This window comes from Podarcis liolepis (genome assembly GCF_965112155.1).
Source record: "Podarcis liolepis genome assembly, chromosome: 7".
NCBI classification, from domain to species: domain Eukaryota; kingdom Metazoa; phylum Chordata; class Lepidosauria; order Squamata; family Lacertidae; genus Podarcis; species Podarcis liolepis.
In genome coordinates this window covers 26,418,994-26,443,946 of record NC_139561.1, presented here as the reverse complement: position 1 = coordinate 26,443,946, position 24,953 = coordinate 26,418,994, and the positions used below count along the sequence as shown (strand labels likewise).

General features: G+C 46.5%; 1 protein-coding gene across 12 annotated transcripts in view; it reads right to left on the bottom strand.

The window, feature by feature from the left end:
* EPHB2 (EPH receptor B2) overlaps positions 1 to 24,953 on the bottom strand; it is a 114,920-nt gene that overhangs the window by 21,292 nt on the left and 68,675 nt on the right. For all 12 annotated transcript variants that reach the window (XM_083512918.1, XM_083512912.1, XM_083512909.1 and 9 more), the window contains exons 4-6: positions 23,309 to 23,464; positions 22,295 to 22,630; positions 4,694 to 4,818 (exon numbers count right to left, since the gene is read on the bottom strand). In XM_083512918.1, the coding sequence (XP_083369044.1) occupies positions 4,694 to 4,818; positions 22,295 to 22,630; positions 23,309 to 23,464 (617 nt within the window). The remainder of the gene's footprint in view (positions 1 to 4,693; positions 4,819 to 22,294; positions 22,631 to 23,308; positions 23,465 to 24,953) is intronic.

The following is a 24,953-nucleotide window of genomic DNA, read 5'->3' as shown; positions in this document are numbered from 1 at the left end:
GCTGATGGATGGCCACACCGACTCGGCTCCGAACACACTGACCAGATGCTTGGAAGCTGTGGCTGGATGGTTTCGTGGGAGCCGATTGAAACTAAATCCTTCGAAGACAGAGGTCCTATGGCTAGGTTGGGATGGCATGGGGATGAGGGACCAACTCCCTTCTCTTGCGGGGGCCCAATTAGTGCCATTGCCTTCCGTTAAGAGTTTGGGTGTAATCCTTGACGCCTCCCTTTCCATGGAGGCGCAAGGTACAGCAACAGCCAAGGCAACATTTTTCCACCTTCGCCGCATCAAGCAGTTGGTCCCTTACCTTTCCCACCCCGACCTGGCCACAGTGATCCATGCGACGGTCATCTCCAGGCTTGACTACTGTAATTCGCTCTACGCGGTGCTGCCCTTGAAGCTGTCCCAGAAACTCCAGCGGGTACAGAATGCTGCAGCGAGGCTCCTCACGGGGTCTCTGCCATGGGAGCATATTCACCCAGTGCTTTTCAAGCTGCACTGGCTCCCGGTGGAGTACAGGGTCAGATTTAAGGTGCTGCTTTTGACCTTTAAAGCCCTTCACGGCCTAGGACCCTCGTACCTACGGGACCGCCTCTCCTGGTATGCCCCACGAAGAGCCTCAAGTTCCATAAATAACGACACCCTAGTGGTCCCAGGCCCTAAGGAAGTTAGATTAGCTTCAACCAGAGCCAGGGCCTTTTCAACTCTGGCTCCGGCTTGGTGGAACGCTCTGCCTCATGAGACCAGGGCCCTGCAGGATCTGATTTCTTTCCGCAGGGCCTGTAAGACAGAGTTGTTCCGCCTGGCCTTTGGCTTGGAGCCAATTTGATTCCCTCCCTCCCTCTCTTTCTTTTTTCTTTTCCTTCTCCTCCTGCGATGAGGCTACATTTTAATATTTTAATGTTCCATTATTTTAATGTTGTATTTTATTTTTGTTTTTAAGTTGTAATCATTCATCTTGCTTTTATTATTGCTTGTAAGCCGCTCTGAGCCGCTCTGAGCCCGGCCTTGGCTCGGGAGGGCAGGGTATAAATAAATTATTATTATTATTATTATTATTATTATTATTATTATTATTATTATTATTATTATTATAATATATGAATGATACCGTAATTATACTAACACATAGTTATTCTGTGCCATTTATATAACTCGTGCAATACTGTCTGTGGTTTTGCATGTATTAAAGTTTGTAACAGTATGCAAATTATCTATTTATATTATAATAATAATAATAATAATAATAATAATAATAATAATAATAATAATATCCCATCCATCTAGTTGGGTTGCCCTGTCACATATCTATCTCTATATCATCTATTTCTATTTCTATTTCTATTTCTATTTCTATTTCTATTTCTATTTCTATTTCTATTTCTATTTCTATTTCTATTTCTCTGTCTATCTATCTATCTATCTATCTATCTATCTACCCAGTGCTCTCTTTCTAAAAAACATGTTTAGGAGTGCTTTCATTTTGACTCAAGAAAACCACCACTTTATAGTTCAAATCAGGAAAAATAAATACAGTAAATGGACAAAAGTACAAAGATTCACAAAATGTTTAAGGGTATGCGTACCTCTGAGTACCCCCAGAAAAACACTCGCGCTCTCGCTCTCTCTCTCTCATCTATCTAGCTATCTATCTAGCTATCTAGCTAGCTAGCTAGCTATCTAGCTATCTAGCTATCTAGCTATCTATCTATATCTATCTATCTCTATCTATCATCTATCCGTCTATCCATCTATCCGAACATCCCCTCACCTGAAAGTCCTTTGACTTCCACGCCACCCTCCTGAAAGTCTCCCCCTAATATTTACATGGGAACAAACATCTGGTGAAGGAGGTGGTGGTTCAGAAGAGACACCCCCCCCTCCTGACACACTGAACCAGCCCTGATTCTGCCACTCTCTCCTGGCTTTGCTGCGGAACAAGGACAGAGCAAGGCAGAGCCAGGGCAACCGTTTATGCAATATAGGTCAGGACCTATTTATCAGCTCAGAACGGTGGGCTCTCCCCCCCTCCCCCAGCTCCTGCTGGCCTGAAGGGAACCAAAATATAGGTCATCTGGAGGGAACAGAGGATTAGCCCTTTCCACTGCGAATTGAAGTGTGGGGTGCGGGAAGGACATTTGTGACTTCATGCAATCATGGAGTTTTAATTAGCTTTTTTCCCTGATACATACACCCCCTCTTTGATACACACGCAATTCCTCGCAACTGGGGAATGAAAGAGATTGTGGATCCCCGTCATAAGCATTTCTGTCTGCCAACAATTCTTGTACCTGACTCATTCCAACTGAAGAGTGCCTAACTCAATCTGGTTTAAAACTGCATGATTTTTGTAGAGGAAAGAAGTTTAGGAATTCATTGAAGAAGAACAAGGTATTTATAATAATCACAGGTGTCCGTGGAGGGGATATATTAATGGAAAATATCTAGTAGTCGGGTTCCTACTGAGGGTATTTGCCGAGCCAACATGACAGTGAAGAGGCATTGAAGATTGGAGTGATCAATCTAGGATTCTATGGCAGCAGACCAAGCTGTATTGTAACTTTTTGAATAAAATTTATATTTTAATTTTATATGCATAAGCTATTTATATAGTCAGATAAAAGCTATTTTTAGGACTTGAAATTAGTGAGTTGGCAGCAGAGGCAGACGCTGTACCCTTCTGTTTATCTTTTTTGCTGCCTGTTTTTTGAGATTCTGAAAACACTGACAATCACACTCCCCATTGCTGGGAACACCATTCATTCATTTATTTTCTCATAAGGCTCCACAGTGAACACATGAATCATTGCCCTCACTCTCAGTTGGCTTTGGATGGAATCCCATGGAATCATCATGAAGCCAGATCAGAGCAAGGGCACTAATTTCTGCCCTCACTGTTGAGCTGTGGTGGGGGAACCTTTCTCAGCCTGAGAGCCACTTTCCATTCTGGGCAACATAATAATAATAATAATAATAATAATAATAATAATAATAATAATAATAATAATTTATTATTTATACCCAGCCCATCTGGCTGGGTTTCCCCAGCCACTTTGGGCGGCTTCCAACAAAACACTAAAATACAATAACCTATTAAATATTAAAAGCTTCCCTAAACATGGCTGCCTTCAGGTGTCTTCTAAAAGTTTGGTAGTAATTTTTCTCTTTGACATCTGGTGGGAGGGCATTCCACAGGGCAGGGGCCACTACCGAGAAGGCCCTCTGCCTGGTTCCCTGTAACTTGGCTTCTCGCAGCGAGGGAACCACCAGAAGGCCCTCGGCGCTGTGCAGGGGTCACATGACAGTGGTGAGTGAGGCCAGAGGCAAAAGTGGAGAAAAGCAATAAATATAATATATACCTTTGTACAACAGGATAGTTTCTATACACACCACTCTATCCTGTGTCCAGACAAGCAATAGGCATGCTGAACATTCAAGAACACATTCCAGCCAGAAAAAAAGACTCAAGAGGTATGAAGCAAGACTGGTGAGGGATATGGTTTGGGGAGAGTCCTGGGGGCCAAATAGAGAGCCTTGGAGGGCCACATATGGCCCTCAGATTCCTCCTTGTTTGCACATCCCAAATATTGTTAGAAATGCCCCCCTCCCAATTTCATAACTGGCCAGCAGAATGGGGAGGTTGGCGGAGAGGATTTCAGCTCAGCACTAATCAGGGTGGAGGAGAGAATGAGATGCAATTGCATGTCAAGTGAAGTTTGAGGAGAGGGCCCAGAATGGGTCCATTTCCTTTCCCCCTCCTCAGCTCCTAGTATGAGGCTCAGAAGTGGCTCTCCAGAAGAAAACCAATGTTGTTCTTTTCCAGAAAAACGCAACACACACATTGACAGTAATTGTCAGTTTTCCATTTCAAAAAAGAAAAAGGAGAGAGAGAGAGAGAGAGAGAGAGAGAGAGAGAGAGAGGAGTTTTCCCAGCGGGAGACGATTCAAAGCCTCTTCTAATGCCAGAGCTCTAGAGGAACTCAAGAGGCTCACTTCAAAGAAACCCTGTCGGCAGATTCACTAATGCAGAGATCTTACTGGAATTTGAAATCCAGCTCTGTGTCTGGTGCTCAGGTGCAACATCAAAGTGAGATATGGGAGACACTTTGAAGGTGTATCTTCCCACTTATAACCAACTAGGCCAATTACGTTTCTTATTGGACCAATGTATTTGACCCAGCTCTTCCTCCTCCACAGCTGCCTCATATTCCATCAGACCTACTGGTCCATCTAGCTCAGCGATTCTCAACCTGTGGGTCCCCAGATATTGTTGGACTACAACTCCCATCATCCCTGAGCTCTGGCCTTGCTAGCTACGGGTGATGGGAGTTGTAGTCCAACAACATCTGGGGACCCACAGGTTGAGAACCGCTGATCTAGCTCAATATTGCCAACCCTGAAGGGGAGCAGTTCTTGGGGGGTTTCAGGCAGGGGGAACATCCTCAGTCCTTCCTGGAGAGACTGTTGAGGACTGAACCTGGGACCTTCTGCATGCAAAGGAGATGTTCTGCCTAAGAGTTGGGCAATAACTGGTTTTCAACATTGCAATATATCACAAGCTGGCTTGTCTCTCGACTGGAACAGCCACGGCAGTGGTCTGCCAGAGGGTGCCCACAGTTTGGTCCCTGATGACTCTCCCTGAGGAGAGTTGGATGTATGCCCCAACCCATGCCCCTCTGACCCCTGGTACCTTCTCGTAGTATTGCAGCTCATAATCCAGAATGACTCCGTTGGGCTGGTCGGGCTGTGACCATGAGAGGGTGATGCTGTCCACCGTCCGACTCACCTGGTGCATGATGGACACGGCCGAAGGGGCTGTAAGAGAAAGAGGTCCGTTGCCTTAGCCAATGTGTGATCAACTGCCCTGCAGGAAAGGAGACGTTTCAAGGAAGCTCCTCTATATGCTGACGCCACATCAAATGCTTATTGACCTACAAGCAATGGCTCAGCATCTGCAAATGTCACCATAAGTCACCATAAAGGCATTGTTGGTACCAATCCCGTGTCAGTGAACTGGCATGTCCCATGAGCTCCTTCCCCTCTCTCAACAACTTTCCTGTGGCTGTATATATTTCCAACTCTGCAAGGAGCTGTCCAGCCTGGACTTTTGCCTTGTTGCCTGAACTTCTTGGGCCGAGTTCAAGGTGTCACTATTAATATAAAGCCTTTAACAGCTTGGGACCATTTTTCATGTGAGATCGCCTTACCCATATCTACCCACTCGACCACTGTGGAACTGGCCTGGCACTGTAACCAGCATTCTGCATTTGCAGGAAATATATATTCTACCATGGCAGCAACTTTGGAACTCCCTGCCTATTGACACCAGGCAGAAACCTTCGCTGTACTCTTTTTGGCACTAGCTAAATTCATTTTTGTTCATGCAAGACTACCTAGAGATGGAATTTTGCTAGGTGTTTTAATCTAGTTTTTGGCCTACTGTTGATTTTAATTATTTTTGAATGTTTTAAATAGCTGTTTTTAACTGACAATTTTATTGCCTTATTCTGTTTGTAACCACTTTTGTAACCAGATGGGCGGGGTATAAATAATAAATTATTATTGTAAATTTTTATTATTCCTTTGAGGTTTCGTTACAATAAAGCATTATATGAAACCATACCCTCCAACATTTTCCCAATGAAAATAGGGGCATCCTATTCCATAATAATAATAGCAATGATTTTATTATTTATACCCTGCCCATCTGACTGGGTTGCCCCAGGCACACTGGGCGGCTTCCAACATATATAAAAACACAATGAAACATTAAACATTTAAAAAAAACTTCCCTATACAGGGCTGTCTTCAGATGTCTTCTAAAGGTTGTAATTAACTTATCTCCTTGGTGTGTGTTTTTTGGCGGGTCGCATGACTCCATACCCTCCAACATTTCTACAATGAAAACAAGGATGTCCTAAGGAAAAGCAGGACATTCCAGGACCAAACCAGAAACCGGGACAGCTTCTGTAAATCCAGGACTGTCCCTGGAAAATAGGGACACTCGGAGGGTCTGTAAAACTTGTCAAACAATAATAAAAAATGCCCTTGTGATGGGGTTGCCCTAGCTGAGCACATTCCTATTGACTCCTTCATGCATTCGTAAGCAACATGTACAAAATACCTGAGTAGGGTGTATGGTTGTGGTGATGGATGAATTAACCCCACAGCAACCAAGAGCCCAGCCCCTGAATAGTTTTTGCACTTGTACCTCATTCAAGAGCCCTGTGGTCAGAGCTCATTGATTGTGTTGTTGCCACAAAGGTGCCTCAGTCATTTCCCTCACGTTTTGTTCAGAACTCCTGTCTGATCAGGTTGGGCTACTGATTCTCCTCCTCAGCATCTCCCTTTACTTCCCATCCTTTGCTAACACAGGACAACTTTGTACAGCATGATGTGATCCAGGTCGGGTGCGGGGGGTAGGTGGGGTGTGGGGGGGTGGAGTTCTGGTGTCTTGGAAATGAACACTAATTTGTGGAAATGGGCTGTGCTATGCTCAGGGCAATTCATTACAATGAAACTGACATGTCTCAGTTGGGAACTGCCAGCCAACTGAGAATTGTGTCAGGCAAATGAGAGAACAAAAGGACCCTTTTGTAGCGGCTTTGTGGCCCCCACCGGGTGACAGGGCTAGATGGGGAGGGGAAGATTACCTAGTCCTGTTGTTAACTAGGCTGCGTCTCACATGTGCGATGTGTCTGAGTCAGGGATGTTGGCAGAAGTCCAACAACCCCAACACAAACCTAGTCCACCTACAGCTACCACTCCACGAAAGTTGCCTCTTAGTTAAAAAAATAGCAACATGGTGGCTACCAGGAAGCTGCCACCGTGGGGACACTGAGGTGAGTGAGAGTCTGCCTCTCTGATCTTCTGAACACGATGAGTAAGGACATTTGGAAATTTGAAAGCCTGGGTTGTCCTGATTCAAATGTCTAGGTAGTGGAGCATTCATGACCATGTCTGTCCTAGGATAAGCATGGAGAACGTTCTTTGATTAAAAATAAAATAAAATATTTTTTATTCATTTTTCATTAATAACAATCCAATGGAGGCCACATTAACACAATGCCAAATCACAATACAATCAAAAGAGCCAATTAAGCAGTTCCGAATTAAACATTTTTGGATGACTTCCCATGTTCCGGCTATCAGGAGTTGATATTATTCCTTGATCCTGCACCAGTTCTCTTAATTAGTCCAAGTTCTCCAAGCATGGAGAACCTTCTTAGCAGCCACATTCCTTTTGGGGAAACCTTTTGAGGGCTGCTGATGCTGGGTGGGGCCTGGTGGGGAAGTAGGCAGAGCCCACTTTTACCTTCGTAGAATAGGCTAGGTTCTACACATTCTCACACACGCCCATCCAGACAAGCAAGAGGTATTACTAGTGTTCAAAAACATATCCCAACCAGGCCAAAACACTTGAGGAGGGTGGAAATTAGGGCCAGGGAGGAGGGTGGCTGGGGTTGGCATGTAGCCTAGGAAGAGTTCCAAAGATCAGATAGAGAGGCTGGATGGCCACAATTGATCCACCCCTGCCCAGGGAGGTTGGGTGAAGACAACCGCACTTCTGCTGCTATGCGAAAGTTTCCTCTTCCAACAAGTTTTGGGTTGATTAATATCCTACAGCCTTTTAAATGGGTCTATGGGAAGGGGGAGTTATTGTTTTGCTTTAATTATTTACTTGTGTCTTCTTTTGTGTTTTATTCTGTAAACTGCCCTGAGATCTTTTGATGAAGAGTGGTATGATGATGATGATGATGATGATGATGATGATGATAATAATAATAATAATAATAATAATAATAATAATAATAATAATAATAATAATTTGAGAGGCAGTTAAATTCTGAGAGTTCTTTGAAACAGGAGATGTCTTATCGAGATGATATGTGGGTTTTCATAAGTCCACAATCCCCAATGCATATATTTCTGAGCCCAGAGATAAGAGTCTTGGTGACAACTCAAAATTTCATGAAGACATCAGGAAGAACATAAGAAGAGCTCAGTTGGGTCAGGCCAAAGGCCCATCTAATCCAGCCGCATGATCTCGCAATGGCCCACCACTTGTCTATGGGAAGCCTGCAAGCAGGACTTGAGCACAACAGCACATATCCCCACTTGTGAACTGATATTCAGAACCTTCCTGCCTCCAGCGGTGAAGATACCTATCATGGCTAGTAGTCACTGATATTTGTCCAACCCTCTTTTTAAGCCATCCAACTTGGTGTCCATCACTACATCTTGCGGGAGCAAATTCTCTGTGTGAAGAAGAGCTTTCTTTTGTCTCTCCTGGATCTCTGAACATTGGATTCCTTGGATGTCCCTGGGTTCTATCGTTATGAGAGAGGGAGAAAAACGTTTCTCCATTGAGAGTGTTGGAAGGAAGAATTCTGAGCATGCACACACAACCAAGTGTTTTTGTGTATCTCAGAGAGCGACGTGAGCTGAATCACACATCTTTGGAGCTGAAACAGCTTTTCCCTGGGGGTCAGCAAGGTTAGGGGTTGGAGAGCAGTATCATGGCTTGGCTTGCTGGAGTCATGGTATTTGTGTGTGTGTGTGTGTGTGTGTGTGTGTGTGTGTGTGTCTTTCCCAGCACACTTTGCTTGCTCCTGTCTTCTGCTCTGAGTACCCCGTGACCTGGATTAGCAGGGGTGAGGGTGGCTGGACGATGTGTGAATGGCCTTAGAACAGGGATTTGAACCTGATTGTTATCTGATCCTTTGTTTTCCTGAAAACTGCCCAGCACTGACATTTAAATGCTGATTTATTTATTTACTTTTTTAAAAAACAGAAGCTTGTTTAGGAGAGAAAATGCTGGTCTGTCCAGTTCCAGGCAAGGGACCACCCCAATGGGCCATTTCTCTACAATCTAATTGGTTCCCTCCACCCCACTTTTGCACAATCCATATGGACATAGGAAGCTGACCTATATTGAGTCAGACCACTAATGTATCCAGCTCAGCACGGTCTACACTGTCTGGTAGTGGCTCTTCAGGGTTTCAGGCAGGGGGGATTCCTAGACCTACCTGTGAGATTCTGGGGGATGACCCTAGGACCTTCTGCATGCAAAGCACACCCTCAAGACATGGGAAGCTGACTATTCATCTATCCAGATCCATATTGCCTACACTGACTGGCAGCAGCTCTCCAGGGTTTCTAAAAGGGACACATTTCAAGCCCAATCTGTTGATTCTGGAGAATGTGGGACCTTCTGCATCCAGGACAAAGAGATGGCATGGCCCCCCAGAAGTGGCTGAACCCACCTCAGCCCCAGGCACCATGGCCAATGACCAGAGAAGATCAGACTCTAGATACGCTGCAGCTAGTGTGAAAGAAACTACTGAACTGTGATGCTTCAGGGTGAAGCCATTAGACCATAAGATCTTGCTGGATCAGGCCAATGGCAAATTATTATTATTATTATTATTAGTAGTAGTAGTAGTAGTAGTAGTATTTAAATTTATATATAGTGGTACCTCGGGTTAAGAACTTAATTCATTCTGCAGGTCTGTTCTTAACCTGAAACTGTTCTTAACCTGAAGCACCACTTTAGCTAATGGGGCCTCCTTCTGCTGCCACGCTGCCAGAGCACGATTTCTGTTCTCATCCTGAAGCAAAGTTCTTAACCCAGGGTACTATTTCTGGGTTAGTGGAGTGTGTAACCTGAAGCGTATGTAAGCTGAAGCATATGTAACCCGAGGTACCACTGTACTGTCCTTTATCAAAAGATTCCAGGGCAGTGTGCAACATTAAAAACACATTACAGAACATCAGTTATAAAAACATAATAAAAAGCATACTGACAGACAGCCTAATAATAAAACGGCCATCATAATAGCAGTCCTATTTAGTCCAGCATCCTATTCCCACTTTGGCCAACTCGGTGCCCGGGGGAGCCTGCAAGCTGGATTTGAACACAAGAGCACTCTCCCTTCCTGGGGTTTCCAGCAACTGGTATTGAGAAGCATTGCTGCCTCCAGAGACTAGCCGTCATGGCTAGCCACCTTGGATAGCCCCTCTCCTCCATGAATTTGCCCAGTCCCCTTTGGAAGCTTCCCAAGTTGGTGGACACCATTGTTGGCTATTTGCGGATTAGTTGCGCTGCAGAAGGCGTGCTGGGGAGACCACATGTTACAAGGAACGCAAAAATAACTTTTGCTAGGTTTTAATATGAGGGACCACAGGTGGCACTGTGGGTTAAACCACAGAGCCTAGGGCTTGCCGATCAGAAGGTTGGCGGTTCGAATCCCTGCGACGGGGTGAGCTCCCGTTGTTCGGTCCCTGCTCCTGCCAACCTAGCAGTTTGAAAGCACGTCAAAGTGCAAGTAGATAAATAGGTATCGCTCTGGCGGGAAGGTAAACGGCGTTTCCGTGCGCTGCTCTGGTTCGCCAGAAGCGGCTTAGTCATACTGGCCACATGACCCGGAGGCTGTACGCCGGCTCCCTTAGCCAATAAAGCGAGATGAGTGCCGTAACCCCAGAGTCTGTCACGACTGGACCTAATGGTCAGGGGTCCCTTTATCTTTACCTTTAATAACAAAAACAAAGACTCCTTTTACACTAAATATATCAATAAGCATGACCCATCCCCCAGGGTACTGAGAGAGCTAGGTGCTGCTCTTTATATACTATACCCAACAGCTTAATTACCATACCTTAACAGCACCTGCTATACTGCTTCACAGCTGTAAAACTAGGTCACGTTATTTGCTCTGGCCCTTAAAGAAATACACATCTTGTGGAACAATAATGAACCTTCAAATTTAGAGAGACCATTCAACAACCATTGCTTCCTGATGGAGTGAGTTCCATAGTTTAACTAGTGTGAAGAAGTGAATTCTTTTATCTGTCCCGAGTCTTCCAACGTGGGCATCCCAAGGGTTAGAAAAAGTTGCTCTGAACTGAACAGATCAGCTAATACAGTGGTACCTCAGGTTACAGATGTTTCAGGTTACAGACGCTTCAGGTTACAGACTCTGCTAACCCAGAAATAGTGCTTCAGGTTAAGAACTTTGCTTCAGGATGAGAATAGAAATCGTGTGGCGGCAGCGGGAGGCCCCATTAGCTAAAGTGGTGCCTCAGGTTAAGAACAGTTTCAGGTTAAGAACGGACCTCCGGAACGAATTAAGTTCTTAACCCGAGGTACCACTGTATGGGGAAGAAGTTGGGGGAAATCGAGGCATGGGGATGCAAGGCCTTCCCCTCCTCCCCCCCCCCGTTGCTTTCCATCCCAACCCCCCCCCCAGCTGCAAGACACGAAGCAGACAAGCTGCCTCTCTTAAGCCGCTCCTCTCATTGTGGGTGGGTTGGGGAAGGGAGTTGGCTGTGGGGGTCAACTGACATGTTGTCTGGGACGACCCTGGACCACATGCTGGCCATGAAACCACGACCCGTCTCCAGTTTCCCCTTTCATGGCCTGAAACCCAGCCAGCGCCAATCCATTTTCACTGTTCCTCTCTCTCCGTCTCTCCCTCGCTCTGTGTCAGCTGCCAGGTCTGCGGAGCAAAACTGGTCCTCGCGAAGGGGTCTCCCTCCTGCCCACCCACCCCCTGCCCGCAATCAAAGGGTCTCCTTGGGCTGACGGGGCTCAGCCACCCGGCTTGGGTTACGTGCAGCAGAATCAGTCTCTGATCACAGTAATCCCCGTAACTTGTGTTGAATCGCAGGGGCGGCTGAGCCCACCGAAACCCCCTCTCTGTCCCCCCCCCCCAAGAGCTCCGAGGAATGAGAAGGGGCAAGGAGGAAGGACAGAGCAGCTGGGGGTCTTCCGGACTCCCCCCACCCCCAGCTCCAAACCTTCACTCAAGCGTTCTTCCCCCAGCATCAGGTTACCGTTGGCCACCATCAAGCCAACGGGGGAATTCTGGTATTTTCAATTAACGTCCGGCAGACACGGCTGTGCTCTGAGGTCAGGGTCAGAAATGTCTCATGGGAGGGCGGCTGCGTGTGGCTGGGGGGTGGTTGTGGGGGGAAAGGGAGGACACACAAAGCTGGACTAAGCAGATTCAGATATGAAGGCTTCCCTTATCACTGGAGTCGGAGCTTTTGGGGAAAATTCCAAGGTCAGGACGGATGGACCTGCTCACTTCCCTTTCTCTCGGTTTTCAAATTTTCCAGGCTTAACTCCAGTTCCTCCCAATTTTGAATTGCTTTTTTTTTTTTAAGACTGCATAAAAATTCAAGCACACTTACAATTGCATTTTCCTAATATGCACATTTGGGGGAGGGGGCAAGGCATACATATTTTTGCAAGCCGTTTCTCCTAATTAAAATGCATTCACCATTAGGCACATTTAAGTGCTTTCCTATTCCCAAATAGATGCTGTTGCATACCGAGTTTGGGGTTGGAGAAAAGCAAAAGTCCAAACTTCCAAGGACAGCTGTTGTTTAGATTCCCCTGTTGGTTCTGGAAGCGTGAGTGAAAATGCAAACTAAGCCAATTTTCCCTCCATCCTCATTTCAAAGCCAGAAGTCGAAATAGTATAATAAGAAGAAAATCTTCCTAATCGCTTGACTTGTCCACATCAAATGTTATTCTGTCTTTGGGGCACAGAAGTGTCACGGCCGTGGGTTCAAGCCTCACGTTGGGCAAAAGAGTCCTGCAATGCAATGAGTTGGGCTAGATCACCCTTCCAACTCTGCAATTCTACGATTCTATGAAATACTTGGAGAGTCCCTGTTCTTTGAAAGGGAGTTTCAGAGATGAGGGGCCCAAACTGAAAAGGTCCTGTTGCTCATCACCACCCACCTTCTTCCAGATGTGGAATGGCGGGGGGAGAGAGATGGAGCAGGGACAGAGTCTTATCTCAATGGTGATAAGTGTTCTTGAAGGAGCAGGCAAATTTCTAGACATCCTTTTCACAAGCCATACATAGAGGAATCTGTGCACACGCACAACCCCACAGACTGTGATCTTATGCAACCCACAGATCAAGCCTTATCTGGGCATTCAAACACCACCAGTGGAAGTGTGGGGAGGGTATAGGGGGTGCCCCTTATGTCTCTACCTTTTGTGTCAGCCCATTCCTCCTTCTTAAGTGGGAAGGTTTGAAGGTGGTTTCTGAGAGCTTTGGGATGAATGTTAGCATTGCTATACGTCTGGGAAATCCCCAACATGTCCTGTTTTGGGGGCTTACATGCCCATCCAGATTTTTACAATTGTAAGCAAAAGCCCGGCTCAGGCTCTGTTTAGCACTCAGAGGTAGCCTGAAAAAAGCTCAACAACATTGTTCATCTGGAAATATGGCAACCCTACGAATGCACTTAAAACCTTCAGCACAACCAGGTGTTCAGAGGCTTCAAATCACAATCAGCTGAGTGCTGCTAGAGCTAAGGTACCCAGGCTATTGTCTGCCAGGTGTCTTGGACAACAACTCCCATCATTCCTGGTTATCTGCAGTGTCTGATGGGACTCACAGTCCACAACATCTGGAGGCAAGCCCTGTGTTGGAAGCCCCATTCCTGTTTAGCATGCCAAGGTCTCCTCTAGGCCCAGGGACAATTTGGGACAGGGCTCACACCCTGCTGCTTTCTTCAGGTGTTCACTTTCACCACATTACGTATGACGTGGACCTCAAAATTTCGATGCTGCTGCTTCCTACCCGATGCTGCCTGGCAGTCATGGCTGGCAGATGTTGTTGGACTCCATCCCCAGACAGCATAGCCAATGGTAAGAGATGAGAACCTAAGAAGATCCTGTTTGATCAGGGCAATGGCCCATCTAGTCCAGCCTCCTGTTCTCACAGTGGCCAACCAGATGCCTGTGGGAAACCTGTGAGCAGGATCTGAGCACAAGACCACTCTCCTCTCCCTGTTTGTTTTCCGCAACTGCGATCCAGAAGCATTTTCCCTCCAGCTGTGGAGGCAGGACATAGCCATTATGGCTCATAGCAATCAAAAGCCCTCTCCACCTGGAAAAGTAAAGAAAAGGATGACGATTTTTACCACATGTGGTGGTCATGTGACAAAATGAAAGAGTTTTGGGAATTGATCTATAATGAATTTAAAAAGATGCTTAAATATACTTTCCCAAAAAAGCCTGAAGAACTATTGCTATGTTTGATGGTAGAGGATATTAAGAAGATGGACCAAAGACTGTATTTGTATGCTAAGACACCAGCTAGAGTCTTGATAGCCCCAAAGCGGAAAACACAGGAGATACCGACTGTAAAGGAGTGGCAGACAAAGTTGGTTGAGTACGCAGAACTAGCAAAACTGACACATAGAATTCGCAGTCAGGAGGAGACAAAAGTACCAAAAAGAATGGCGTAAACTTATGGTTTATATAAGTGAGAACTGTAGAAATTTGAAGACGTTAGCAGGACTGAAATAAATCTTATGTCATGGTTTAGTCCTTTATTAATGAAACTGTGAATTAAAGATTGGAATCAGAAAACCTGTGGAAGGGAAGGAGGGGAGTCAACGGCTCTACGGAGCATAAAGTAGGATACATGTAAAAAGACTTGATGTTTTTGTTTGTTGGTGTTGGTGTATTTAAAATGAAAACTTAATAAAAAGCATTGAAAAAACAAAACAAAAGCCCTCTCCACCATGAATTTGCCCAATCCACTTTTCAAGTTGCCCAAGTTGGTGACCACCCCTGTCTCCTGCAGGAATGAGTTCCATAGTTTAACTATGAGCTGCATGAAGAAGTGCATTCTTTTATCTACCCAGGAGCTTATTCTGGAACTCAGAGGAACTTATTCTGAGCAGAAGTTAGATTTTTCCAGGGGGGATTCTCCTCCAGGGCAGGGGACCTGCTGGAAGAAGGCAGCGTGGGCAGAGCAGCATGCCTCTGCACTCAGAGAAGACAAAAGTCTCGGCCTGCCTCAACCTCCCTCAGCGCCATCATTCATGATCGCTGCTGCCAGACCCTCTTGTTGTTGTTCGAGCTCCATGCTGGATGTATGTGTGTGTGTGTGTGTCTCCCCACAGCTTCTGTTTCCAGCTGCTAATGATGAACATCAAGGCTGCCAGGCTGTGCAGAAAGCTTGCGAAAGAATCCTGCCTCTAATTACGGGAGAATTAGCGAGCAGACAGTTACTGTTTAGCGCTAATGAACAGATACATTAAGGAAGGCGTCGTGCCCGGGCTGGGAGCCTCAGCTCGACGCATAATAAGGCCGAGCCGAGCCGAAACACGCAGGGGGAGCAAAGGCAGAGCGGGAGGTTTCCCCGTCTTCCTCTCTCTCTCCCCCCCCACCCGCCTCCATCCACCCGCCTCCATCGCTACCCTCCCTGCCACCCCTTCCCTCCCGCCAAGGTGTGAATGTTCACAGTTGCTGCAATAAAGTCGCAACCACGTTGCTTAATTACAAGGGGTGAGATCTGAGCATGCAAGAGGCAGGCCTGACAGCTCGCCTGCTCTGGCAGCTCACAGAGGCAGCCCCAACAAGCGAGGGGAATTCAGGAGCGCGTCAGAAGCTCGGCCTTTTGCAAATCCCAACATGCACTGACCAGACCCCCTCCCACACACATATTGCTTTCAACTAAGTCCTACTCAGAGTAGACCCACTGAGGGAAAATAGACCTGACTCATATCTATTAATTTTAATGGGCCTAGTTAGGCCCGATTTTGTATATAATCTTAAGGCTTCGATCCTAACGCCACTTACCTGGGAGTAAGGCCCACTGAATTCAATAGGGCTTACTTCAGAGCAGACAAGGGGTTAGGATTCTGCTGCAAAGAGGTGTGGGCAGTGCCGGATTTACATACAAGCTAAACAAGCTATAGCTTAGGGCCCCACTCTCTTGGGGGCCCCCAAAAAAATTAAAGGAAAAAAAACAACAACTGGATGTCCATTTCCAAAATATAAAATAAAAAAATAAAAATAAAATAAAACCTACATAAAGCAACAGTGTTTTGTGTAGGCTCCTATGATATAAGTATCAGAATGTCAGGATCAGAATTTAAGGTATCCCCGAGATTACACACTTCCCAAATGTTCCAATGGAGTTATAATAATAATATAATAATAATTTATTATTTGTACCCTGCCCATCTGGCTGGGTTTCCCCAGCCACTCTGGGCGGCTTCCAACAAAGATGAAAGATACACTAAAATGTCACATATTAAAAACTTCCCTGAACAGGGCTGCCTTCAGATGTCTTCTGAATGTCAGGTAGATGCTTATCGCTTTGACATCTGATGGGAGGGCGTTCCACAGGGCGGGCGCCACTACCGAGAAGGCCCTCTGCCTGGTTCCCTGTAACTTGGCCTCTCGCAATGAGGAAACCGCCAGAAGGCCCTCGGAGCTGGACCTCAGTGTCTGGGCAGAACGATGGAGGAGGAGACGCTCCTTCAGATATACTGGACCGAGGCCGTTTAGGGCTTTAAAGGTCAGCACCAACACTTTGAATTGTGCTCGGAAACATACTGGGAGCCAATGTAGGTCTTTCAAGACCGGTGTTATATGGTCTCGGTGGCCACTCCCAGTCACCAGTCTAGCTGCCGCATTCTGGATTAGTTATAGTTTCCGGGTCACCTTCAAAGGTAGCCCCATGTAGAGCGCATTGCAGTAGTCCAAGTGGGAGATAACCAGAGCATGTACCACTCTGGCAAGACAGTCTGCAGGCAGATAGGGTCTCAGCCTACGTACCAGATGGAGCTGGTAAACAGCTGCCCTGGATACAGATTTGACCTGAGCCTCCATGGACAGCTGTGAGTCAAAAGTGACTCCCAGGCTGCACACCTGGTCCTTCAGGGGCACAGTTACCCCATTCAGGACCAGGGAATCCTCCACACCTGCCCGCCTCCTGTCCCTCCAAAACAGTACTTCTGTCTTGTCAGGATTCAACCTCAATCTGTTAGCCACCATCCATCCTCCAACCGCTTCCAGACACTCACACAGGACCTTCACCGCCTTCACTGGTTCTGATTTAAAAGAGAGGTAGAGCTGGGTATCATCCGCATACTGATGAACACCCAGCCCAAACCTCCTGATGATCTCTCCCAGCGGCTGCATGTAAATGTTGAAAAGCATGGGGGAGAGGACAGAACCCTGAGGCACCCCACAAGTGAGAGCCCAGGGGTCTGAACACTCATCCCCCACCACCACTTTCTGAACACGACCCAGGAGGAAGGAGCGGAACCACTGTATGACAGTGCCCCCAGCTCCCAGCCCCTCAAAACGGTCCAGAAGGATGTTATGGTCGATGGTATCAAATGCCGCTGAGAGATCCAGCAGAACTAGGAAACAGCTCTCACCTTTGTCCCTAGACTGGCGGAGATCATCAACCAGTGCGACCAAGGCAGTTTCAGCCCCATGATGAGGCCTGAATCCCGACTGGAAGGGATCCAAATTGGAGTTCTCCAATTATTATTTTTATTCTTTTTTAAAGGACGAAAATGTGGGTGAGTGGTAATGGTGATAGACTGCTCTGCATGTGTCAGTTCAAATCCCACCTTTGTCAGCATGGTGTTTCTGAGAGAAAGTGTAGTGTAGTGGTTAAGGTGTTGGGTTAGGGTCTGGGAGACCAGGGTTCAAATCCCCACTGAGCCATGAAAGTCACTGGGCGATCTTGAACAAGGCACAGTCTTACAGACAAACTTACATCACAGGGTTGTTGTGAGGATAAAACGGGGAGGAAGTGAATCATATATGCTGCCTTGAGCTCCTTAGAGGTTAAGGTGGGATATAAATGGAGCAAACAAATAAATAAGTGTGTTTTGAGAGGAAATAAGTTTTAAAGAACACATTTGAATACTTATTCAATTGCAATTTTTCACACACACACACACACACACACACACCAGGTTAATGCAGAAGTGAGTCAGAATGACTGCTGCTAAAACCTATGTGAAAGTGGGGCTGTATGAGATGCTATTCCTGCTCCAAGTAGATCTACTGAAATTAATGGCTGTGATTGAGTTAGGTCAATTAATTTCAATGGGTCTACACTTTGTGGAAGTTAGCTGGATGCTGGCAAGAGTTGTGGACAATCCAAACGTCCCGGGAAAAATTCAAGTGAGGAGAACTTTGTAACTATTCCTAAACATTTGCACAAACCAGCATAGTGTCATTTCTCCCTGGTGCTCAGTATTCTGAGAATCCCATCTTTCCTGGGGGGAAATAAGGCTCAGACAAACAAGATGTTAGTCCTCAAGATTTGGGGGGGGGGGATGCCTCCTTGGCTTGGCCAGCCTCTACGATACACCAAAGTGTGTGTTTTCTTGAAGCATGGGAACCTATCACCTGAATAACTGTTGTGAGCCTGTCAGTATTTGTAAATGCATGGTTGATTCAGATGTTATGATTAGGATTCTGCACACCTACCAAGCCATGCTATGTAAAGAGAGGTGTGGGCAGTGCCAGATTTACATACAAGCAGTGGCGTAGCGTGGGGGGTGCCGGCCGCACCGGGCGCAACATCGGGGGGGGGCGCGCGCTTGCACTCGCAGCTCTCTGCCCCTACCTGGCTCACTCACTCTCTCTCACTGCAGTGCTGGCTGTGCGAATCCGATCCGAGCCGCTGGGTCGCCGCCCACTGTGGAGGGGGTGGGTGCCAGGCGTGCGGTGCGGAGAGCGAGGGACTATCTGGAGGAGGGACAGTGCAGCGACCGCCCAGCGCAGCGCTGAGCGCGGGAGAGAACCACACCAGACCAGACCAGGCAGCAGCAAGAAGAAGCTGGCAGCGGCAGCAGGTTAGGGGTTAGGGGGCGCAAATTACTTGCCTTGCCCCGGGTTAGGGGGCGCAAATTACTTGCCTTGCCCCGGGTGCTGACAACCCACGCTACGCCGCTGCATACAAGGTAAACAAGCTATAGCTTAGGACCCCACTCCCTTGGGGGCCCCAAAAAAATTTAAAGGAAAAAAACAACCGGATGTACATTTTCGAAATATAAGATAAAAAAACAAATAAAATAAAACCTACATACAGCAACAGTGTTTTGTGTTGTGTAGGCTCCTATGATGTAAGTAATGGGCCCTTCCTGCTAGCCTGCTCCCTAAAATATCACTATTAATATACTTCTTAATTGTATTTCACTATTAATATACTTCTTAATTGTATTTCAGTTCAACAATTACTTTGATAAAATACATATTTTGTTATGTGCAAATGGCTTTAGATACCTATTAAGGCCATAAATTACGGTATTTTTCGCCCTATAGGACGCACCTTTTCCCCTCCAAAAATGAAGGGGAAATGTGTGTGCGTCCTATGGGGCGAATGCAGGCTTTCCCGGGCTTCCTGCAGCTCTGCGCCACCCTCCCGATCCTGGCGTGAAGCCGCGCGGGGCTCTGGAGGGTGGCGCGGAGCTGCCTGCGCTCCAGGGCTTCCTGCAGCTCCGCGCCACCCCCCGGATCCCGGCGCGAAGCCGCGCGGGGCTCTGGAGGGTGGCATGGAGCTGCCTGCGCTCCAGGGCTTCCTGCAGCTCCGTGCCACCCTCCCGATCCCGGCGCGAAGCCGCGCGGGGCTCCGGAGGGTAGCGCAGAGCTGCCTGCATTCCGAAGCCTGGTGCGCGCTGACGAGCACCCCGGGCTTCGCGCACTTCTCCGCAAGCCTGGGGAGACCAGCGCAGCTCCCTAGGCTTGCAGATAGCAGGCTGTTCTGGGGTCTGGGGTCTGGGGAAGCTCGGGCTTCCCCCGCGCCTGCCCCGTGCCTGGGGAGGGGAAATTTTTTTTTCTTTATTCCCCCCCCAAAAAATTAGGTGCGTCCTATGGGGCGGTGTGTCCTATGGGGCGAAAAATATGGTGCCATATAGCATATATTCAGCACAATAAACAGCGACAATTTATTGTTGACAAAGGACAGCTGGACATATAAAGGGCCCCATTACCTTCAGTAGCTTAGGGCCTCATCAAACCTAAATCCGGCCCTGGGTGTGGGCCTCTAACGGCCAGTCCAAAGGACCTGACTTTGTGTCTCGGTAAGGGAGATGAAGAAGACCCCAGAAGATGCTATTTTCTCAGGGGCAGAGTTTTCAAAATGCCCACCTCCTCGGGGAGCCGGCAGAAAGGAGGAAACGAGAGATGGCGTTTTCTGCAAATCCCAGTGCCTAATTTATATGCACAGATCCCCCCCCCCCCCGCACACTAATTTCTATCTTGCTCCTTGATCTTGACAACCCCCCCCCCTCATTTCCACACATACACATACCCATAATATTACACCCTTATTATGTATGTATACATTCAAGGTTTCTTAAACGAACCGGCACATAAACAGATACGCTCAATGAGGCGTATAACTTTATAATCAAACACATATGTATTAATGTTTATAGAATTACGCTGCAGTAATACAGTGGACGTGGTTATTTTAAATGTGTTGGGTGGTAGCTTACTCGGAGAGACAATGCCCCTGTGATTCTGGACAAATAGAAACAATAGAGCGTGTGCTTCTCCAATGAACTATATTATAGAGACATTCATATTAGCCTCATCTCCCCACTGCTCCATAAGTACTCAGGGCACACAGGACAATTCTATACCTCCCTGCCACAACATACAATTTTGCCAGATTCTGCATAGCAGCACTCAAAATCCGTTGGATGACGATCTGTCCCACAAACTAGATTTACTGCATACTCCTATCTGTAAATTAGCTATAGTCTTTTATATACTAACCTTTTACGCTCTTCCACATCTGTTTAATGCTTCTAATGCTTCTTTTAGATTCTTATAGTCTTTTAGATATACCTTCTGTTTTAATAATTTTTAGCTTTCCAAAAAGGTTTTACAGACATTAAATGATTGTACCCCACCCTAATTATGCTGATCTATGACCATAGTAAAGATTTGATTTGATTACTTAGATGCATTGAAGTCAATGGGATTTACCCTGCGCAGGACTAGCATTGGCTTGTACCCTGCACACAGTAGACCTATTGAGGTTAATGAACATTCCTAACTTGGGTTTGTTAATCTTAATGGGTCTATTTGGGGGTATAATTTTGCATATAGTTAGTCAGACTTTTAAAAAACAAAGTAGGATTAAAAACCCAGCAATCTGAGTGCTCACTTGCAAGAAGTGCTTCAAGGCAGTCAAAACTCAATTAGGTCAGATAAAGCCATTGAAAACTGTTTTCTCCTTTGAGGATTGAAGAATACATTGGATTATAGAAAGTAGAATAGTTGGGTGTTACCTTGGACTGGCTGTTTTGAATATTTTTCTATATATAGCTGACAAAAAGAATCAGAACTTCTGCTTTTTTCTCTCTGCCCCTTGTCCCTTTTTATATTTTTTTCTTTGTGTTTTTTATTTAGATTAATTTATTTTATCTTTGATAGTCTAAAAAAAATAGGCAACCTTTGTATATCTTTCCCCCCAAAACTTTAATAAAATCTATTCCTCCTCCACCTCTATAAAAGAAACAATTTCTTCTGCAACAGGTTCTGGGGGCTAAAACATATGTAAGAAACAGATTTGGAAATGGGAACAGAAGCTGAATCTTGGACTCAGGGGGCAAGTTAGGGCAAGTTTCCCTATAAAACTATCTCTACCAGCATCATGGAAACCATGCAGAAGATACTTCAGAAATGATACTTAGCCCCAGTTAAACTTCCATACACTCATAAGCATCCTTATGGGTATCTATGTGCTGGCATGGGTGTAGGGAAAGAGGCAGATATAGGCATTTTGGTGGACATGACCAAAAGTGGCAGATTTTGCGGAACACATATTTAAATTTAAATAACATTTCACATCAGTATATCACAAAGTCTTCAGAACAGTCTTCTTCAAACCCGGCCCTCCAGATGTTTTGAGACTACAATTCCCATCATCCCTGACAACTGGTCCTGCTAGCCAGGGATCATGGGAGTTGTAGGCCAAAAACATCTGGAGGGCTGAGTTTGAGGAAGCCTGCTTCAGAACTTGCGTTACTGGATCTCTGTTTAAATAAGAATCAGGAGTTGGTGGATAAACCACCAATTGGATTTCTCTTAGTGGCAGCAAATATGGTTATAGCCACATCTTAGACTTAAAAGGTGCAACTTGAACACTTGGTACAGGAGAGTATGGCGTATTGCCCTTATGGAAAAATTGACTCACAAATTAAGACTGCCAAGAGGAACAAAGCACAGAGATACCTGTACGGGAGAATGGCGGAGCTTTGTTTCATTCACAAATTCTCCCGAAAACCCAAGACTGGTTCCAACAGTCTGTACTAATTTGTGGATCACACAATAAGGACCTGTTTTATAGATGTATAATGTTACAAGTTGCCATGTATGAACAGAAATACAGGTTTTCATATTTTGGGGGGAGGGGTGTCCTCCAAAGAAGTAAGTAAATAATAAAAACAACAAGAAGGAACATGACAATGGAATGGAACAGATCCTTACCAGCTTGGTTGGTGGTGATGTTGACAGAGGCAAACTGGGGCGAGAAGGGGCTCTGGTCAGTGACGCCGTTCACCGCCTGTATCTCAAAAGTATACTGGGTGTGGGCCAGCAGGTCGCTGATGTAGACGCGTTGCTCGGCCAGGCCAAGCTGGCGCGGTGCGAATTGGACGTTGTCCCCGCACCGGGTGCATGCCCCCCGACCCGAACCACAGCTCTTGCAGATGATGTTGTAGACCAGGTCCTCGCGGCCCCCTGAGTCCCGGGGCGGACTCCACTCCAGCATGAGGGAGGTCTCGTTCACGCTGGAGATGACGGCCTGTGGGGCCGACGGGATTGCTGCAGGAAGGGAGGAAATGGGGAGGTAAGATGGTGCAGGACAGCAGGGACTTTCAGGGCTGCCAGAACTTTCCTAAGGCTACAGCCATTAGAGGCTCTGTTTTGCATCCCAAATGTTTCGCCCTGGCTGGAATGTGTTTCTTCCACTCTGATACTGTTTCCCTGGATGGAGGATACAGAGGCAGGGGTGTGTGTGTGTGTGTGTGTGTGTGTGTAGAAAGCAGCCTATTGGATAAAAGTAGCATTTACACTCATCGCTTCCTGGCATCTCTGGGTAGGCCGGTGAAAGACTTGTGACCGAAACCCTGGAAGCTGCCACTGATACTGAGCTAGATGGACCAATAGTCTATGCCAGGGGTCAGCAAACTTTTTTCACCAGGGGGCCAGTTCACTGTCCCTCAGACCTTGTGGGGGCCAGACTATATTTTTGGGGAGGATGAACAAATTCCTATGCCCCACAAATAACCCAGAGATGCATTTTAAATAAAAGGACACATTCTACTCATGTAAAAACACGCTGATTCCTGGACCGTCCACGGGCCGGATTTAGAAGACGAATGGGCCAGATCCAGCCCCTGGGCCTTAGTTTGCCTACCCGTGGTCTATGCCCACAGGACCCTGAAGGATGAGGTATACCGCCCTTCTAGACTTGCCCCCTCCCCTTTGTGGGCAACTTACTGGTGCATGGCATGTCCAGCGGATCAGAGTCTGAGCGGTAGTAGTTGTTGCGGCAGACACAATTCGTGGCTCCTTCTGACGTGGTCCGGCTGTTGATGGGGCAATGGACGCAGCCCTCATCCCCCTGGCTGGCTTTGAATGTCCCTGAGGGGCATCCTGGAAAAGGAAAAAGGGGGTGGGGAGAATCCTATTAAAAGCAATGAAAATATGGGGAGGTTTGGAAATCGGTGAGGGATGGATGGATCTGCCAGTTTTGATTTCTCTCAGAGTCTCTTCTTCTGAATCTTCCGTTCGGTTCAACACATTTGGGCAGAAATTTGCATTTAGAGAAAAAAGCCATGAAAACACATCAGCATTCTAGTGGAAATTTCTCCGAATAAACAGTTCTGCCTAATATGCACAATTTCGCAAGGCTTTTTGTATGACATTTCCCCGAAATATATTCATTTTTGAACACACTCTTCACTGGGAGAGCTGCACTGCAATATTCAGAGACAAAATCTTGAAGGATATTCACGATTTCATTCACGTTTCGGTTTGAAAGCTGCCGGTTTCACATTAAAATGCAAATGGAAGTGAAATTCTCTCCCGTCCCATTGTGGGCCTTGGGGGTGGTGCATGTACATGCTCAGGAAACCCACTTCTCTGAAATTGCAACATTGCTTGCTGATATAGTCCGAAAGATTTATAAACTGCTTAATCTAAGGAGCACACCCTATAAAATTATAGCTAAAGCACGGCTAAAAATTGACAGACTACTAAACAGCCCATATATATATATGTAAACTGGTTAATATTGAAATAATAATCTGCACAACTTTTAAAACAAATATACGCAACTAAATTGCTGAAATAACAATAATAAATTAATAGTTTTCAGCATGCATCTGACATGCCATTGTGCAGGTGCCTGTTTCATGTCCAGAGACAAGGAGTTCTAAAGTACAGGTAAAGGTAAAAGTAAAGGACCCCTGGATGGCTAAGTCCATTCAAAGGCGACTATGGGGCTGCAGCGCTCATCTCACTTTCAGGCCAAGGGAGCCAGCATTTGCCCACAGACAGCATCCTGGGTTATGTGGCCAGCATGACTAAACAGCTTCTGGTGCAATGGAACACCGTGACAGAAACCAGAGCGCACAGAAATGCCGTTTACCTTTCCACCACAGCAGTACCTATTTATCTCCTTGCAGTGGTGTGTTTTCGAACTGCTAGGTTTGCAGGATCTGGGACACAGCAACGGGAGCTCACCCCATTGCGGGGATTCGAACCGCCGACCTTCTGATCAGCAAGCCCAAGAGGCTCAGTGGTTTAGACCACAGCGCCACCCGCTTCCCTTAAAGTACAGGTAGTGGCATACTAAAAGATGGACTCCTTGCAAATGTGAAATGAACACAATGTGACGCTTGGAAAAGCACCAGTTCTGAGGTGCAAAGTGGTTAAACAGCAAGGGCGGAATTGGGTAATCTTTGGGAATATGGTGCCCAGAGAGAGGTCACAATTTGGTGCCCCCAAATGGATCTTCTCAATTATGGATCTTCTCAATTTGGCGCCCTCCTTGAGCAGTGCCCTGTGCGGGGGAGTTGCCTTCCTCGTCCTAAATCCAGCCCTGCAAACAGGCATGGGTAGGACAAAGCAATCTGCTAAG